Genomic DNA, 19,075 nt, shown 5'->3' on the forward strand with positions numbered 1-19,075 from the left:
ACCTTGCTCTATCCTTTGCCAACCTCGCTGTCTCTGACACAACTTCTCCCACTAGCCCAATCACTGAATCGATCCATCTAATGGAGTGTCTTCCTCTCCTGTGCTGTTCCTCCACCCTCCCAAGCATGGCGTCCCTCTCCAAGGACTGATCCCTCCTTTCAACATGCCCAGAGTATATCAGACAAAGCCTCAGAACTCAAGGAGCATCCTTGCTTCACCCTATCCAGGACAAACCTGTTTGTTCTCCTAGAAGTCCATGGTATATTCAACACTATTCTCCAGCACCACAGCTCAGAGACTTCAATTCTCTTTCTCTTATCTCTAGTCACTGTCTAGCTCTCTGATGCATAGCACTCAATTGCGAAGACTATAGCTCAGATCAGGCACACCTTAGACTCCAGCCTGACTTTGTTGCTCTTCAGTACTCTGGAGAGGTCCCTGATAGCTGACTTTCCCAGTACAATTCATCTCTTGATTTCCTGGGTGCTGCTACCAAGAGTGTTGACTGTAGAGCCAAGCAAACTACAACTGTTAACTATCTCAATCTCTTCACCATCCATACTGATTCTGCCAATTGGCCCAGTGGTGAGAATCTTTGTTTTCTTGATGTTGAGCTTCAATCCATATTGAAGGCTGCAGTCCTTGCAATTATAATGGGATTAGACTCTGGGTTTAAGTTTGTAGGACAGCAGGTTCTTTAAAACACTTCTGCTTGGTTCACTGACTTTGTACTTTTTTGTTCTAACAATGACAAAAAATATACTGTGTACTGAATATTGTACTGTGTAACACAATATACCACATTCATGGGAGTGCTGGGTGGTGAGAAGAAAGGAAAGTTGTGTTCCCTGAACCGAAACTAGTGGTTAGAGTTGCCTGCTTGACAGCTACTTTTTCATGAACATCTACATGCCTTAGTAAAAACAGTACTAAGGAAACAGAACTCTGAAACTCAAGACTTTAAATTTCTTTTTCTCTTCTGAACTTTTTTAAATAGAATAAGGTTGTGCCACATTGCAGATACTTTAAAGAAATTAGGTTTTGCAATCAAAGGTAATGGAAAAGTCAACAGTGATAATGTTGAAAGCAAAGAGAAGAGGAGGGAAAAACCAAAACTATTTCTAATCCATTAAGACTCAGGAATAGTCCAGAATCCCTCAGAGTCACCAAAATTTGTCAAGTTCTGAGAACAAGAACTTCTCTATACCTCCCAAATTTGTTTGGCTACAGTCATTATGTATCTTCTACTTAAAATGATCTAAAATGATCTTCTAGTCATATTAGGTCTCTCTTTTCTCAAACCAATTACTAGTGTGAGGTAAGAAACTAACCTCCTCAGGTTGCAAAAATCACGCAAAGCCCAATATCCTCCTATGTTAAAAAGATTTAGGACCACTATCACCTTTTCTTTCTTTTCCCAATATATATTGTTGGTCTTTATAAATTATTATAAAGAATTATAACAACTTAATTATTGCCTAATGTGGAGATAATGTATTTGTTTATAGACATATTTAAAATTAATGTGGCAGAGTTCTCAAAGATGCCAATGTTTTTTTCTGTTGTTCACAGGGTTGCTTATGTTGTTATATGCCATCGAGTCGACTATGGCTTATGCCAACTCTAATAACAAAAGTTTTAAGCCTTCCTTATCCTGAGCCACCTTAACTATCTCCAACACACGACCCCACTGTGACAGTCAATGTGTCAATATTATCCAGAGTCGTCTGTTTTCTCCTGAGTTGATCTTATACCCTTCCAAGCATGACACTCTTCTCCAAGAACTGGCCTCTCCTGATAATGTGCCCAATGTGAAACAGTCAAAAATATTTGGCTCCAATGAGCAACCTGGTTTCACTCTCTCTAAGACCAGTTTGTTCTCTTGGCAGTCTATAGTATATTAAATACTCTTCCCTAATACCACAACGCAAAAGCACTGATTCTTCTTCTTGCAAGCCTTAGTCCTTATCCAGCTCTCAGATGCAAAGCAAGCAACTGTGACTATCATTGTTTGGATCAGGCACACCTTGTACTTAGACTGATTCTGCTGTTCTTCAGCACTCTAGAAAGGTCCTTGACAGCAGATTTTCCCCAATGCAATTCGCCTTTTGATTTCTTGACTAGTGATGCCAAGAGTGTTGACTGTGGATTTGAGCAAGATAAAATCATTAACAATGTCAATCTTTTCTCCATCTAGCATGATGCTGTCTATTGACCAGTGGTGAGGATGTTTGTTATCCTGATGTTGAGATTCAATCCATATTGATGGATGCAGTCCTTGATCTTCGGCAACCACCACCTTAAATCTTCCTCAGCTTCAGCAATCAAAGTTGTGCCATCTGCATACCACAGGTTGTTGATCAGTCGTTCTCCAATCTTGATGCCACATTCTTCTTAATGAAGTCCAGCCTCCCAAGTGATCTGTTCAGCATATAGACTGTAAAGGTACGAAGAATGAATACATCTCTGACACACTCTGCAATGTCAGCCTAAATGTTGTCTTTTTAAAAGTATTATGTTAGCCCCCTCTGGTATCCAACTTAACTGCAGACACATGGTCTTGCAAATCATCAACAGGTGTGTGACTAGGATAAGAGAAAGAGGGTATGCTTTCCATACTGAACAAGCAAGACTTGAAGGAGACTGTAGCAAGACCCTAGTGATGATGACAAAGAGACTATGGTTCTGCTTTGGAGAAACTGTGGCAAGTTGTAACCAGAGAAGCCCTGAGATAAAGGCCAGCTGTTCTTACCAGATGATGGGAGGAAAAGCTGACTGATGAACTAAAATTGGAGCCTGGACTAATTGAGAATTGTGGCTTGAAACTGCTTGGCCAAAACTTGGACTGGCATTGGGTGATATTCTTTGTTTCTTCTACTCTCCAACTTACTTCCCTCTTTCAACTAACTTTCACTCTTGGTATCACAATTATGAGTAAAGTCTGTGAATCAACAATGAATATTAGATGTGAACATATAGGAATACAATTAAACAGCTTTACTGAAGTAGAAAACTGGAAGCCTGAATGAGAGGAGAGGAGTAAACAATGCTCCTTAAAAGGAATCTCACAATTTTCCCTTCTTCCACAACTGACACACATCAGCCACAATTTAAAACACTTGGGGATTTTTCCCCTCATCAATAAATATAATTATCTCACTGGCTTTCTAATCCCAGGTATGAGTTTCAACTGATGACACTTTTCCTGTATAATGTTTTTGTTTACTCTCCATTTCCATTGGGTTTGCCCTCTTCTCCAAGCACAACTTTGACCCTTACACTCTTCATTCTTTCATGACTCTCATGTCATTTCTCTCTTGTCACCCTCTCTGCATTCTTGAGACACGTTTTCACATTCTGTCCAGAGGCAGGCCTTCACATAAACACTAATCTGACCTCCATGATGGCCTCAAGAAGCACACGCTTACAGTTTCTCTCCTAATAATTAATTCTAATTTACTGTGTATCTCAATCGCTCACACTTCCTTTACATCTTGTGTAATAAAAAGAACACAAAACACTCAATTACATTCTTAACATTCTCTTTTCTGATGAAATCTGTTATTTTTTTTTACTCTCTGGGATTTGTGGTTGCTCTTGCTTCTGATGCATGCAGACTTCATGTGAGCTCAGAAGGACTGCTCCACAGTTTCAAAGACTATGACTTTTCAGATGCAAAATACTAGGTCTTTTATCTGAGAAGTTTCTGGGTGGATCCTACTCACCTCTTAGGACTTCACTCCCTTAAGATCTAAATTACCAGATGAATCATTACCTCTGAACACAAAAGTAATGTCAATATATGTTTGCAGTTTCTTATGTTCTTATGTGGAAATTTACTTGCTAATACAACATATCTTTGGTGTTTCTGAACTTGCTGGTGGAAACAAAGACAAAAGAGAGATATAAAAAGCCAAATATGTGGTTAATAAAAAACCTAAGAAAACCCATTTGGGTAAGTAAGGTTCTTGGTTGTCATCACAGGAAACACACATCAGTAGCTGGTTGCTTTTAGGCCAAGTAAAAAACAGAAATGTCTAACAAAAGTGGTTGTTGTGTACCTTAGCATTAGAACTGAGGTATAGTCAACCCTTCAGCATGTTTTCAGAGGCAATTAACCGCATGGGAGGAAAACACCCATCTTTCTCCCATGAACCAGCTGGCAGATTCTTACTCTGTGCCTCTGGGCTGACAGTACAAGTAAAGAATTTCATGTAGAGTATATTTAACTGTTAAATTTCCATAGAGCTCATCAGAGAAAACTGTGATTTAAAAATGATTAACACAGACAATATAGGTTTATTACTGAAAAGCTTAAATTCATTTCTCATCCTACAAAGTTTCTCTCAAAACAAGTATTTTACTGTGATAATCCTAAAACTTACCACATTTTAAATTTCTGCATTTGAAAATAGTGATCTCCCATGTACAATTCTCTAGAAAGTTCTATGTCATTAACTAGGATTCCTGGATTCTAGATTCCTTTATAAATAATCAAACTTGTTATATTTTAATCCAATTTAGGTTTCCCTCACTCAGATCTTTTTCCCAGCTTATTCAGCTGTATTTCCGTTAAAGAAGTTAACTGTACTGAGATCTTATACATACTTATAAAATTCCTAGATACATTCATACTTATAAAATTCTGCTTCTTTATGTTCTTAGGGGGAAAAAAGATTATGTAGTATTTTATGGTTAAGAAATGATGTGCGTTTTGCTGTTTGCTTGGGTTTTGTTTTTTTTAAAAGTCGTAAAAACCACACAGGGACTTTATTATTATTCCCAGTACAGGGAACGTCTTCCAGGGCCGGCAGGAGGCAGCTGTGGGACAGAGCTGTAGAGATAGGGGAGCACTACTTGCCGGCGATGAGGGGGTTCCTTAGGACCACGATGACCGAGTCCCCACACAGGAACATCCTAGAGATGTAGTGGACCTTGCCTTTGCCACTCTTGAGGACGTCGGTCCACATTTCCTTCACATTCTCCAGCACCACATTGCAGGGCCTGTCAAAGGCCTTCATGCGGCCCAGGAGCTTCTTGTTGATGTGACAGCTGATGACCACTTGTGTGTTGTTCCTAACTGACTGTGTGAACACGGAGAGTGGGCCCGTGTTAAATTCCTCCTCCTCTCGCTTCTGCAGCTCCTCCGGGGTCATCTCACTCCTGGGCTTGTTGAGGAGGCTCATGGTGCCGGCTGCAGTCTCTGATCACTCCCTTTCCCTCCGCGTTGCTTCTTCCTCAAAATGATGCATTCTTATTTTACTAGTTTTACCATGTAAAGGTATGAAAGATACCTTTCATATCTGTGTTTTGTCTTTGTTTTCTATAGCAAGTTCAGAAAAACAAAAGCTATGTTTTAAAGTAAGTTAATTTCCAAATATATGTAAGTAACCACAAATTATATATTGAATGAACAGAATGGTGGATGGTCTTTGGAGATTTAATCACAGTGCCAGCTAGGTGGCAATATTTACAGGGCTGAGGCAATGCTCTCCAGAAGGCTGCACAGGCTCTCAAATCACTGTTCAAGAGATGTTTCACCCACAGCCAGAATTCACAGACTCAGGAAGTAAGTGGCAGAAATGGGAAAGCCCCACTCATTATTATTCTCCTTAGTGATCCACTAGTAACATTTTTTCCTTTTCCCCTGACTGCCTGAATACACATTACAGGACATCAAGAAGTAGACACCATTACATGAGAAATTTGCATCTTTTCTTGAGAAAGGATAGTTCATTTTCAATTTTAGGCAGGGTTCTGTATCATGTTCCTTGGAAAGATGACTTTGGTATTTTCTAATTGGAAATTACTGTTTAAACAATACACATGGATGGAAGTTGCTTAGTCAAATATAAGTGGAGATGCTGCTGTAATATTTTTTAAATATGGCTGCCATTTAAATCAGATGACCTTACATAAAGGTATAAATGAGGGAGGGCCTCACCAAACAGCTGTAAGAACAAAGTTAGGAGGTTTTCCAAGGAAGGATTCTGACAGAATCCTACCTGCTACCCTATCTAATCTACAAATTTTGGGCAAAAGCTGGTTTCTGATCTGTCATCTAATTTACAGAATTTTTTTTTAATCTGCTGTCCCTAAAATTACTTAATTCCTTAAAATCAATCATTTAATCTGTCTTTCATGCCATTGCATTCTCACTCTTCTTCACCCAATCTCTTTCCCTCCCTTTCTCTTTTTCTGCATTTGTATTAGGCTAGGTTCTCTTAAGAATCAAAACCAATAAAACAAGTACATCTTCTTGTTAGATGCCATCAAGTCAACTACAACTCAATACCTTATGGAGAACAATTCAGAATTGTCCTATCTGGCACTCCCTTATGACAGCCACAATGCTCAAGCCTATGTATTAATACACTATCTGTAGATAGAAAGGTATAGCTATAGGTAGATATATTCAAAGAAATTGCTCATGCGCTTGTAGGGGCAAGTTCCAAGTCTACGAGTCAGACTTCAAGATAAAAACATCTAGGGAGTAGACAGGCAGTTTCTCAGGCTGCTGGCTTTCTAGGCTGCCAGCTTCAAAGCCTGGGGCATGCAAAAGTCAAGGCCGGGAAGCGGGGGTCACAAAGGGATAGCTTTAGGAACTGCAGACTGTCAATTTCACAGGCTAACAAATCCAAATACTGTTGTCAGAAAACGGGGCTGCAAACAGCTAGCTTTAAATACTGACAAGTTCTAAACTAGCAAACATTGACAAGCCACTAGTGTAAATCTGGAGATCATGAGCGTGAGTACTAGATGTAAGTCTGACAAAAAGCTTTTCTAGTGTTTCTGCCACAGAGTTGAAACATAAATACGACATGGGGTGTAACCTGGAAACATACTCAGATAAGACTAATCATATCTACTTATAACTGCATGTTATGCATGCTATTGTTAGGTGCCCTCGAGTCTAATGAGACTCATAGCCACTCTATGAACAACAGGTAGAAACCCTGCTCACACTTGTGCCTTCCCAACAACCTCTACCTTGATGGAGGCTATTGTTACAGCCACTGTGTCAATCCACCTTAGTGAGGGTCGTCTTTTTTTGAGCACTAGCTCTTCCTGAAAATATGCCCAACATATGTGAGACAAAGTGTCACCATCCTCATCTCTAAGGAGCATCCTGACTGCATTTCATCCAAGATAAATCTGTTTGCCCTTTTTTAAGTCCATGGTATATTCAGTGCACACGAACATTACAGAAGTTAGAATTTCTAATAAATAGAATTACCTCATACTGAGGATCACAACCATGCTGCCACACAATATTTACCATAATTCTATTTACCTACTAGAATACTCTTTTTTATGCTAATTATGTGCCGAGATTATGTGTGTACAAGATAATGTGTGCAGACAGGTGCCAGGTCTATTTATCTGACACCATCCACCTGAACATCATACTCTACTTTCTTTACCCTAAACCCTCCCTCAAAACCAAAATTAAATTCTCTCTAGGGTCATCCCAATTTCTGTAACAACCAAGCAACTTGGACAACTTCTGATGACCCAGTATTTCTACAACTTTTATCAGTATCTATTGTGTTACTGTGTCAGTAACACATGAATTGGGTAATAATGAATTATTACCCAAAGCTTAAATTTAAATAACAATAAAGTTAATCCAACAAGCTAAAACAGATTTTGAAAAAATATGTACACTAGATACATAATATTATCAGTGAAGAAAAACTACCGACCTCCCAAAATTGTGTTCTTATACATTGGCTATGTTATTTTTAGGTGCTGTTGAATTTGTTCAGACTCACAGTGACACAACCTCCAACAAAAATTGCTAAGTCCTGCACCAACCTAATAAGTATCACTATATTTGAGGTCATTTGTGCAGCCACTATGTCAGTCCATCTCACTGAATATCTTCCTCTTCTTCACTGACCCTTTACTTTTCCAAGAATGGTGTCTTTTTCCAGGGGCGCTTCCATATATAAATGTCCAAAGTTGGTTTCTTTTTTTTTTTTTTCCTTCTCACAGCAGTTTACTCAGGAGTTTTGTTACAGAGGGTGGTGGAAGATGGGAGTCTCTCCAAAGTTGGTTTCTTACCTGTGGCTTCCATGGATATCGACTGTGGATTCAAGTAAAATAAAATCATTGACAACTTTTTCTCCATTCATCATCACGTTGTCAACTGGACCATTTCAAGGATTTTTGTTGTCTTGATGTTGAGGTATAATCCATACTGAAGGCTATATAGTCATTGGCTTCTTCAGTAAATGTTTCAAGTCTTCTTCACTTTCAGCATGGAACAGTTGTTCATGCCTTCTTTCAATCCTAATGTCATATTTATTTTTATTTAGTCCAGATTTTCACATTATTGGTTCAGTATATAGACTGAAGATGCATGGAGAAAAAGATAGCCCTGATGCACACCTTTGCTGATTTTTAACCATGCAGTCAGTTACCTAGGTAAATATCTTCTAAATACTTTGGCATAGATTGGTAAGACTTCCACGGTTGCATGTGTTGAAATACCTTGGTTGGTATTCTGTCAATTCCAAATATTTTACGTATTTCTTCAGTGCAATTTGGACTTTTTCCTTCAGTATCATAGGTTCTTGATCACACACTACTTTGAAAATGATTCAGTGTTGATTAATTATTTTTGGTACAGTGAATCTGTGTATTCTTTCCACCTTCTTCTCAAGTGACCAGCATCATGCAATATTTTGCCCATTGAGTCCTTTAGTATTGCAACTTGAGGCATAAATTTGTTCTTCAATTCTTTTATCTTGAAAAATATTTAGTATGTTCCTTATTGGTTTTCCAACTTCAGATCATGGCATATTTAATGTTTATAAAATTTATACTTGCCTGCTCTTTTTACAGAACTCTTTTTTTAAACTCATTGTTGCTGAGTCAGAACCAATTCATAACTGACCCTCACTGGGTTTTCATACAGAAGAAAAATGCTCATCTTTCTCCTGTGGAGCAGCTGGTAGATCCAAACTGTCTACCTTTGGGCTGACATCACAACTCCTTAACACTAAGCCACCAGAGTTCTCCCTTTTAACCCATTGTTATTGTTGAGTACTCCTTAGTTGGAACCAACCCATAGCTAATCTTCCAAAGGGTTTTCTGAGGCATTAAAATGCATGGAAGGAAAATGTCCATCTTTCTTCTGTGGAGCAGCTGGTGGATTCAAACTATATACTTTTGCACTGGCAGCGCAATTTCTTATGACTAAGTCATCAGAGCTCCCTTTCAACCTACTATGCATATTTCTCCACAATTTTTTATTATTCATATTAAAATTAACTATAAAAATGAAAAACATAATGATGAAGAAAATAAAACTCCCTTACTATTTCTTTATTGGGGTGGTGGTTGTTGATTGCCAAATTGAGCATGACTCAAGGCGACCCTATGAACAAAAGGCCTGCAGCCTTTCTATAACTATCAACACTTATTAATGATCACTGAGTTTCCAGAGGCATGTTGTTTAGAAAGTGGATACCACTCTGGCTTCCATATGTGTATTTTTTTTCAGGGTTTTAGATTTTTTTTTCTATATATGCATTATTACTTGTAGTCTATTCCTTTTCCATTGACTTTCAGGGTATCTCCTGCATTATTTTATTTATTCTCATGGACTAACTTCACATCTCAAAGCCATTTCCAGTTTTTTTATGTATGAGATTTAGGCCCCAAAACAATTTCACTTGGACGTTTCATAGACATCTCAAAGCGTACACCTTCAACACGAATCCATTATCCTCCTCCCTCAATTTTTTTTGCATCTTGAGTGTATTTTGTTTTGTGATACAGAGATCTCCAAGAGTTGGCATCAAGTTGATGAGAACTAACAACTTTAGTATCTGAAGAAAGCTGGGATCTTCTGTAAGCACCACCCAAACTGGGTTATAGTAATAAAAGCAAGAGGGCGCTGTGGGAGGAAGCAAAGCAGTCATGATGTCATTCATCATCTACTAGTCCATTCATCACCTACTAGTCCATGCAGCAACATTTTCAACTTTTCTTTTTCTTCTTTTATATTATGAAGGAGCAGTTATTTTGTAAATTACTACCTAGCTTGGGAGGGACTGGAGAGCATTATGCTGAGTGAACTAACTCAGTCCCACAAGGATAAATAATGTATAAAACCATTATTGTAGAATGAGTATGAGGATCCAAGGGGGGTGTGAAAATGAAGGGGTGAGGCAGGGGAAAGGGGGGAGGCAGGGTGTTAATCACAGGGTTGCACAATTCGATGGATGGGTGGGGCCAAGGAAATGAGAAGTATCCCTTGTGGAAAACAATGCATTCAAACTTTGTAAACCAATCCTCCCTCCTTTTTGTTCATACTTAAATCAGACAAAGGCAAGAACTGGAGCAAGGAATACTCTTGACCCGATGTCTGACACTCCACCTAGTGGAAGAAACAAAATCTCGGGAAAATAATCAGAATTTTCAAATCAGATCCAGTGAGATTAAGTAAACTTGCCAAAACATTTGTCAACTGGAGTGAAATTGGAAATGACAATCCAGCAATAGAACCCAAAGGCCTATCTAGTAGACTTGTCTATGCACTGGACTTTCCTGAAGAAATTCTCAGAATCTGTTGTTATCATTATCATTCTGGTAGTGTAACCCATAGGTAGTTATGCAGTTAATCCAAAAGCCGTACCTCTGTAGTGATTCAAATCTACCAGTTGCTCTACGTGAAAAAGATCTCCTTCTGTGCAATTTCCAGTCTCAGAACTGGAGGTTCTGCTATGAGTAAGCTCTAAATAGGCAGAGGTCAAAAGGAATGGGAGGAGCAGTTTCATGGGTGAGGGCTTTTACTTCGGAATCATGGAATATTTTGGAACTAGATATGGTGGTTGTACAATATTTTGAAAATACCTAAATTACACTAAACTGTTTATTCTCAAATGGTTCATTTTATGTTAGCAAATGTTACTTCAATGAATCATTCTTGGTATTTTAAAAATTAAATTCTACATAGTAATATTAACACACTGTAATGCTAAAAATCACATGTTTTCAGTTACGGTACTTCATTTCCCTCTCTTGGAACCCATCAGAAGTATAGCACTCAGTACTGCCCTATGCAGCATTTTTATCTTTGAAAAGAGCAGTTAGAAACTTCTATTTAACATAAAGGGGGGGGGGGAAGGAATCCATCTCATTTCAGCTTTAGTATAACCAGAGTCAAGGGTGGGGCTGAAAAGAACGAGTCGCATTATTCTACCCCAAGGTCAAATTTTACATTTAATATTCTCACAGGTCAAGCTCTTAGGGCTCCTCATCTCTGTCTGGTCCATTCCTTCATTCATCGATCCATAGCCTAGCGATCCTGCACATGTTATACCTATATGCCACATTGCACCCTCTCTTGAAGAGGGTGCAGCCAGAGTGCTCTTTGGAGGCAAGAATGATAAGGATTTACCTCACATACTTTGGGTATGTTGCTAAGAGGGCCTATTCCTTGGAGAGGGACATGATGCTAGGAAGGGTGGAGGGTCAGTGGAGAGGGCCAGGGGGTTTGGCACAGTAACTGCCACAATGGGCTCTAATGTGTCAGGAAGTGTGAGAATGACACAGGATAGAACAGGGTTCAGATCTTTTGTTCACAGGGTTGCACAGAGACTTTGAATTTCCATTCATTCACTGTTGGAATTTTCTTCCCTCCCAACCCTCCCCCTAGTACGCTACCTTCTTGGAAAAGTAAAAGAAAAATTCTTTCATTGTTTCACAAACCCTCCCTCAGGTTCACTCCACCATGTAGCCTTCGCTCTAGATGCCTGTCATGACAAAAATACCTAATCACATATCCCTTTTAAACAGTTTTTTCTCTCATCTGTTTCAATGCAGTATACATTATTGAACCCATCTTTCTCAGTCTCCCCCAACCCCGAGGTCAGTCCTGTTTTACAACACTGGCACCATACAGTATTTGTCCTTTTGTGACATAATGTCCTCCAGGGTCACCCATTTTGAATAATATAGCATGAGTTCCTTGTTTTTCAATGCAGCGTAGTATTCCACTGTGTGAATATACCACAGCTTCTCTATCCATTCGTTTGTTGATAGGCACTTGTGTTGTTTCCATCTCCTTGCTATTGTGAACAAAGCCGCGATAAACATGGGTATGCATATATCTGCTTGGATGCCAGTTATGGTCTCTTTGGGGTATATTCCCAGTAGTGGAATTCCTGGGCTACATTAAATTTTGACTCCTGGTACCCTTCGCTAGAGCACTAGTGGTACAGTGGTTAAAGTGCTGGGTGTCTAGCCAATTGGTCAATGTTCAATCTGCTAGGTGTTCTTTGCAAGAAAGATGAGGCAGCCTGCTCTCAAAAGAAAACATTCAGCTTTGGAAACCCTATGAGGCCCATCTACTCTGTGCTACAGTCACTGAGTCAGACTCAACTTGATGGTAAAGAATTTACCCTTCACTAATATCTTGGCTGAGAGCAGAGAATGAGAGAACAATGACTGTGTCTAATTGACTATACAAAGGCATTAAACTGTTTTAATTATTCAAATTATGGTAAACATTTGCAGAATGAGAATACCAGAACAATTAATTGTGATTATATGGAACTTGAACATAGACCAAGTTGTTTAAGCAGAACAAAGGGATACCTCATAACTGGAAAGCTGGAACAGGGTCCCCCAAAGTTTTATTCTTCTATGGTATGTATTCAATTTGTATGCTGAGCAAATAATGTGAATATTTGGACAAAATGAAGAAGAATGTGGCATCACAATTGAAGGAAAACTCCTAAATTGAGATGACACAACATTGGTTTGTGGTTTTTGTGTGCTTTTTTTAAAAGGATGATTTGAAGTGCTTAATTATAAAGATCAAAGGCTATCGATTTCAACGCGTCAATATAAAGAAAGAAATTCTCACAACTGAACCAATAAATAAAATCTTAATAAGTGGAAAAAAGACTGAAAATGCTAAAGATTTCATTTTACTTGGATCCCATGGCAGCAGTTAAGAAATTAAATGATGTATTGCCCTTGGCAAGATGTCACTTTAAAAACCAAGGTGTGCCTGTCCCAGGTATTTCCAATCATTTCACATGCATGTCAAAGGTGAACAGTGCATAGGTATTACAGGGTTGGTCAAGAATATAGAATATACTGTGCCCGGGGTACAAAAATATATCCATTTTTAAACAATGCATGGTGCAAAATCAGGAAAGGAGTGTGTCAAGGATTCATCCTATCTTCATACCCCTTCAATCTATGTGCAGAACAGATCATTCGGGAAGCTGGACTTTATGAGGAGGAATGTGGCATCAGGACTGGAGGATTTATCAACAACCTGCCTTATACAGATGACACAAGCTTGCTTGCTGAAACTGAGCAGGACCCTGACACTGAGAGCTGGACAATGAGTAATGATGACAGCAGTATTGATGCCTTTGAGTTTTGATGCTGGAGAATAGCACTGAATATCCCATGGACTGCCAAGGGAACAAACAAGTCTGTCTTGGCCAGGGTGAAACCAATTTGCTCCTTGGAGAAAAGGATTTTGAAGTTCCTTCTCACATACTTCTGGCATGTTGTCAGGAGGGACCAGTTCTTGGAGAAGGACATCCATGGTTGTAGGCATGGAGGGACAGCACAGTAGAGGAAGACTTTGGATGAGATGGATTGACACAGTAAATGAGGTAATGGAGTTGGTGTGTTGGAGATAGTGAGACTGGCTCAGGAGAGGACAGGGTTCAGAGCTACTCTGTATAGGGTCACTCAGAGTCACAGGAGACTTGATGGCACAACAACAACAATATATCTTTAAGAATATATAAGTAACCTCGAACAGGTGTAAATGATTCATAAGAATAAAGCAGGTAACAAAAAGGTCAGAAGTGTGAGTCTAAATCTACCTTCTGCTCTGAAGGAAAAAGATGCGTACTCTTTTCCTGTAAAGGGTTACAGCCTCAGAAACTAGATGGAGAGACACTATGAGTTGGAACCAATCCGAAGGTAGTGGGTTTGGGCTGGGTTGGTTTGAGAGCAAGGTTCAAGGCTTTCCTATTACTTAAAAGCTGTACACATAACAAGTAAAAGTGACTATGATGAACAAAAATTGTTGCAAATAGGGTTTAGTTCATTTACATAACATTAAAGGGCAAGTAGGAGATAGGTATCTGTAAGCCGGGTGTTCATAGCCTAGGGACCACCTGCACCAGCGCCTGCCAGGAAAACGAATAAACTACTGTTCAAAGTTCAACACAATGCTCCTTAAGAGTAAATATAACAAGATTTTTGTCTCCTGTACTTTGGAGATGTTATCTTGAAGGACCAGTATGCTATCTGGAGAGGACACTGTGCTTGGTAAATTAGAAGGTCAACCATAAAAGATGATCATCAATAAGATGGAGTGACACAGTGTTTGTAACAACAGGTTCAGATATAGCAACAAAAGTGGGGATAGTGCAGAACCAGGCAATATTATACTGTCATACACAGTGTCACTGTGAGTTGGGATGGGCTTGATGACACTTACCAACATCTACCACTCTCTCTTTGCATGTCTTTATAAACACACTCCAAGCTCATATGCGACAGGAAAGACACCCATCAGATGCATGAGACCAGTGAAGTGCAATTAACATCTTCATCATTTTAAATGAGGCGTTTCGGATGCAATGGCAATTCACTGTAAAAGTCTATATAACTACAACAATTCAGTTTGGCAAAGTCCGCTTTTTCCTTTTTCTAGAAATTTTTTGTTATTTACCTTATTTTTATTATTTTGTGTGTGTGTACCATCAAATCGGGTCTGACAGGTACAGGAGGAGATTGTTCCTCCTTCTCCAGCAGAGCATCTGGTGGATTTGAACCGCTCACCTCTGAGATTGCAGTGTAGTTTCTTGCCACTAGGCCACCAGAGCTTGCCAATCTGTTTTTTTTCTTAACTGACAGATGCATAGCCTTGTCATCTTCATTACCTATCACTTGGCGGATGCTAAAAACAGCACAGGCATTTCTATTAACCTTTCTATGTTCATGTCTACACACATTATGAAATAATAACGTATTTCTCATATAGGTAAAGCGACTATTCATTTGATAAACGTTTACGCTCACAGGAGGCACTGTGCACTGTGCTATATGTGGACAACATTCGTACACAAGAGAAACAAACACAAATATTCTGTCATCATCCTTATACACAAGATTGTTTACATAACTCAAGTACCTTTCGTACTCGCTGCTGCTGTTTGCTGTCATGTCGGAAACGACCCATAGTTGACCCTCCAAAGGCTTTTCAGAGACAGTAAATCACAATGAATGGTTGCTGTTACTAATTTATAGGATATACTCTTTTAAAGGTCTGTAGATTAGAAATAAAAATGCTGCAGTCATGATCACCAAGACTTACCAACACTGTAGTATCTCTTCAATTCTGTCCGTCGGATCTCCTTTAACTGATTGTTTTTTCTCTTCTTTTTCTCATCGGCCATATATTCCTCCTCTTCTGCAGCGATGTTGCACTTGTCTTGTTCTGAAATGAACGTATTAGCATCGTCTTTTCCAGTCTGACTCCTAGGAGCTGCAGCTGACCCTGTCTCTGCATTTTGCTTGGCTTGTTTTTTCTTTTTCAATCTAGGAATGAAGGGGGTGGAGAATAAGAACATTAGAAAAATGATCTGTTAGCAGGACTTGCATTCATTTCATGCTGTTTGGCTTTGAGAAACTGTTTAACAGATACAGAAAACATTTTCCTTATACTGTTGTAAATTATTACTAGTTATTTCCTATCTTGTCATTAACACATTCTTATGATGAGATCTGTGTCCTTTCCTCAATTTTATATTCTAAATATTTACTTCATAGAAAATAATTGGAAGTACTCTAGGCCTGAAGAACAACTAGGTTGTTTTAAGTTAGATCCTGTCGAGATATACTAACCTACAATTATCCCATGTTTGATGTGATTTATGTAAGAAAAATAAGTGCTTCACATTTTAAGCAGTGCATTTGAACTGATGAACCAGCATATTTATGAAAAGAAGTACATTATAATTGACTTGCACTGTGATATTGAAATTTCATAAGGAATGGAACTGTTAAAATTTGAATAAATTTCTTTCCACATAAAGACAGGAATACTGAAAAGAAAGTTACATTTTATGAGACAGAAAATGTCATGACAACATATAATTATCACTGTGATTACTGTTATAATAGCTGATACATTCATTAACATATTTTATGTTTTCAATTTTTTTCCTTTTAAGTAAAAGATGTGTAAGAGATGAAGTGTATCATAGTTCACTAAATCCAACAATGGAAAATGTTTTTCAATTGCTGTGTCACTCTGTAATTAATTGCTATGTCACTCTGTAATTACTACTTCTTCCGGAGAATGTTTTCACCTTTCTAGCACGTAAACGGATGGAGAATAAGAGCTCTGGCTTCCACCAAAATGGCACTCTGCTCTGCCACAGAAAGTATTCAGTAATTATTTCCTTTAATTAGGACCTTCCCTTCCCCTTTTATCAAGGCACAATCAGCACTCCCTCAGCTATTTCTACTTCCTTTGCCCTCATGAGCCCCTATACAATTTAGGTAATGGATAAATAAATGTTTAAAGAGGAAAATGAGATAACCCTATTAGAATTTGGAGAGTAAAGCTTGACTTTGTGTTGCTTTTCTGTGATATTGTACAAATTTATGTAACAGTCCAAAGAAGTCCCAGTGACAGTTTTTCCCCCCTAAAGAGAACTTGACTTGGGGTTAAGGACCTAATTCATTGAGGCTCTTTTTTTTTTTTTAAAAATATGTTCAGTGGTGAAATTATATTTCCTTAGTTACCTAAGCATCACTTTTTTTTTTCACATTTAGTATTTTTATTCCATTTTCTAGCCATTATTTACATGCCTGCCCCCTTCCTTTAGGTCAGTATGGCAATTTTCTAATATCAATTGTTTTAAAGAGAAGCTTTGATCAAAAAATGGAATGAAATAGGCCAGGGGGATAAATCTTTGCTGTTTTCAAAATATCAACACTTTCACAATTCTATTTTCACACACATCACCCGCACACACACAGAGAAGCATCTCCACCGTGGTGTTTTCAGTGTTTCTTGCGGGCGGGGAGGCAGGCAGCTGCAGCTGGCCATGCTGGCTCAGTCTCCGAGGTTTGCTCAGCTTCACATATATTAGGAGGCCCTGGATGGAAACCTCCAAGGTCTTGAAATCCCAAATTGTCATGGCTCCATCGATGCCAGTACTGCAGAATTCATGGCAGTCTTGCTTGTCCACCTGTGTGATGCTGTTCTGGTGCAGCGTCTCCAAAGCCGTGTCGCGGTCCTCGGTGGGGTCCGCTGGTCCATTGGCGGTGGCGCTCCATGGCCGACACGTCGCGCTGGATGCTCTGTTTCGGAATGTTCAGTTTGGAGACGAAGGTCAAACAGCCACGGCCGTCACAGTTGAAGAGCATCGGGCAGCAGTCATGGCCAGCTGCCACGACGCTGTTCTCCAACACAAATGCCATGCTCAGGAGGGTCAGGAACTCCGTCTAGAGGGGAGACCTGCGCGCTTTTGGGGGCCTCGGCTCCCCACAGTGCTGTCGTGGCTGACCCAGGCCCGGCGGCTCCCGCTGGCCGAAATGCTGACGCCGTGGACCAGCCCCTGGGGCCACTGCCACCAAACTCGGACATCAGCTGGCCCACGGCGTCCTGGCTGGCTTTTCATCCACTTCTTTAATGCAGGCAGAAAGCACCTTGCACTTGAAGTCCCGGAGCCTGCGGCCAGCAGAAGCTGTTGGGATGCCATCACGCTGAGGACCGTGGAGCGGACGGGCTTCTTAACGTGCTGCTGACCCACCGGTCGTTTTAAGACTCCAAGTAGCAGACGGAGGTGAGCCGGGCCCCACTGCCCACGGTGAACGTGTTCTCCAGCGGGGACCGCTTCACGAACGTGGCTGGCCGGCTGACCCGCAGGATCAACAGGGTGGGCTTCAGATGCCATCCTTCTGGCTCCAGATGTAGACGTGTGGCCTGCCCCACAGGTGACGATGCGCTCACTCCTGGGAGCCCAGACAAGGCCTGTGATGTGCCCCTCTTGCTCCTTGAGCTCATGAGCTTTCACCCATTGGCTCCCGTTCTTATAGATGTGGACTTTGTGATTACTGGGGCTCAGGGCAATCTGGGTGCGATCCCGATTCCAGGCATGGCAGGTGACTGGCTCAAGCAAAAACTGATGCAGGGACATTCTTCTTAGTGTTCTCAGAGGATAAAAAACTGGGATTGGGGTTGTCCGGGAGGACTCAGAGTGGAAAATTCGCGGACTCTGGTCAGTCCACATGAACATGGTGCCAGCGGGCACCGGCGGAAACTGGGGAGAAGCATCACTTTTAAGAGGATCCAACTGGGACTTCATTAGTTTCCCAACAGCTAAATTTATTAAGATCAATTGAATTAACAAACACTAACACACAATACACTAAAACTCAGAAATGCTGTTGTTAAGTGCCATCAAGTTGAGAATGACTCACAGTGACCCTATGAACAAAAGATCTGAACCCTGTTCTATAACTATTGTCACTTCTCTAATGTTCATAGGGTTTCCAAAGGCCTGCTGTTTAAGAAGTGGATGCCAATCCTGCTTCCAAGTCTGTCTTAATCTGGAAGCTCTACCAAACACTATCCACCAAGGGCAACCATTATGGCATTTGACACACCAGTGGCAAAGCATTCAGTATCACAGCAACCCCAAGTTACCTCAGTACAGCAAACTGACAAATGCTATACCACTTAGAACAATGTTCTTTCCAAACACAATTAACAGCTTCACACGTCAGTTGCTTCACACATGAGCCTCCAAAGTGGAGACCTAGTCAGGGCCCAACCAACTTTTCAAGACCCACCTACCATGTCCTGATTGACTTAAACAAGAGGTTTCCGGCCCATAGCTGATTGTTGACTAAATCCAAGCAACCAATCAACTTACACACCAATGAAACAAAAAAAACATGACCCAATAGCTTACACCTGACTTTCAACTAAATTAAGAGAACCTTATCTTCCTTTCATAATCCAACTGCTTCACACATGAGCCTCTAAACTGGCTCCAAATATTAA

General features: G+C 40.0%; 1 protein-coding gene and 2 pseudogenes across 1 annotated transcript in view; all 3 read right to left on the bottom strand.

Moving 5' to 3' along the window:
• Positions 1-16,814, bottom strand: part of NCOA7 (nuclear receptor coactivator 7) — a 146,635-nt gene extending 129,821 nt beyond the window's left edge. The window contains exons 1-2 of the mRNA XM_006879141.1: positions 16,807-16,814; positions 15,371-15,594 (exon numbers count right to left, since the gene is read on the bottom strand). Coding sequence (XP_006879203.1) covers positions 15,371-15,594; positions 16,807-16,814 — 232 coding nt within the window. The remainder of the gene's footprint in view (positions 1-15,370; positions 15,595-16,806) is intronic.
• Positions 4,854-5,186, bottom strand: LOC102872731 (annotated as a pseudogene).
• Positions 16,815-16,985: 171 nt separating the features above from the next.
• Positions 16,986-18,281, bottom strand: LOC102859863 (annotated as a pseudogene).
• Positions 18,282-19,075: the final 794 nt, after the last annotated feature.

Source organism: Elephantulus edwardii, unplaced genomic scaffold (assembly GCF_000299155.1).
Source record: "Elephantulus edwardii isolate Elephantulus edwardi_28Jun2011 unplaced genomic scaffold, EleEdw1.0 scaffold00002, whole genome shotgun sequence".
Classification (NCBI taxonomy): domain Eukaryota; kingdom Metazoa; phylum Chordata; class Mammalia; order Macroscelidea; family Macroscelididae; genus Elephantulus; species Elephantulus edwardii.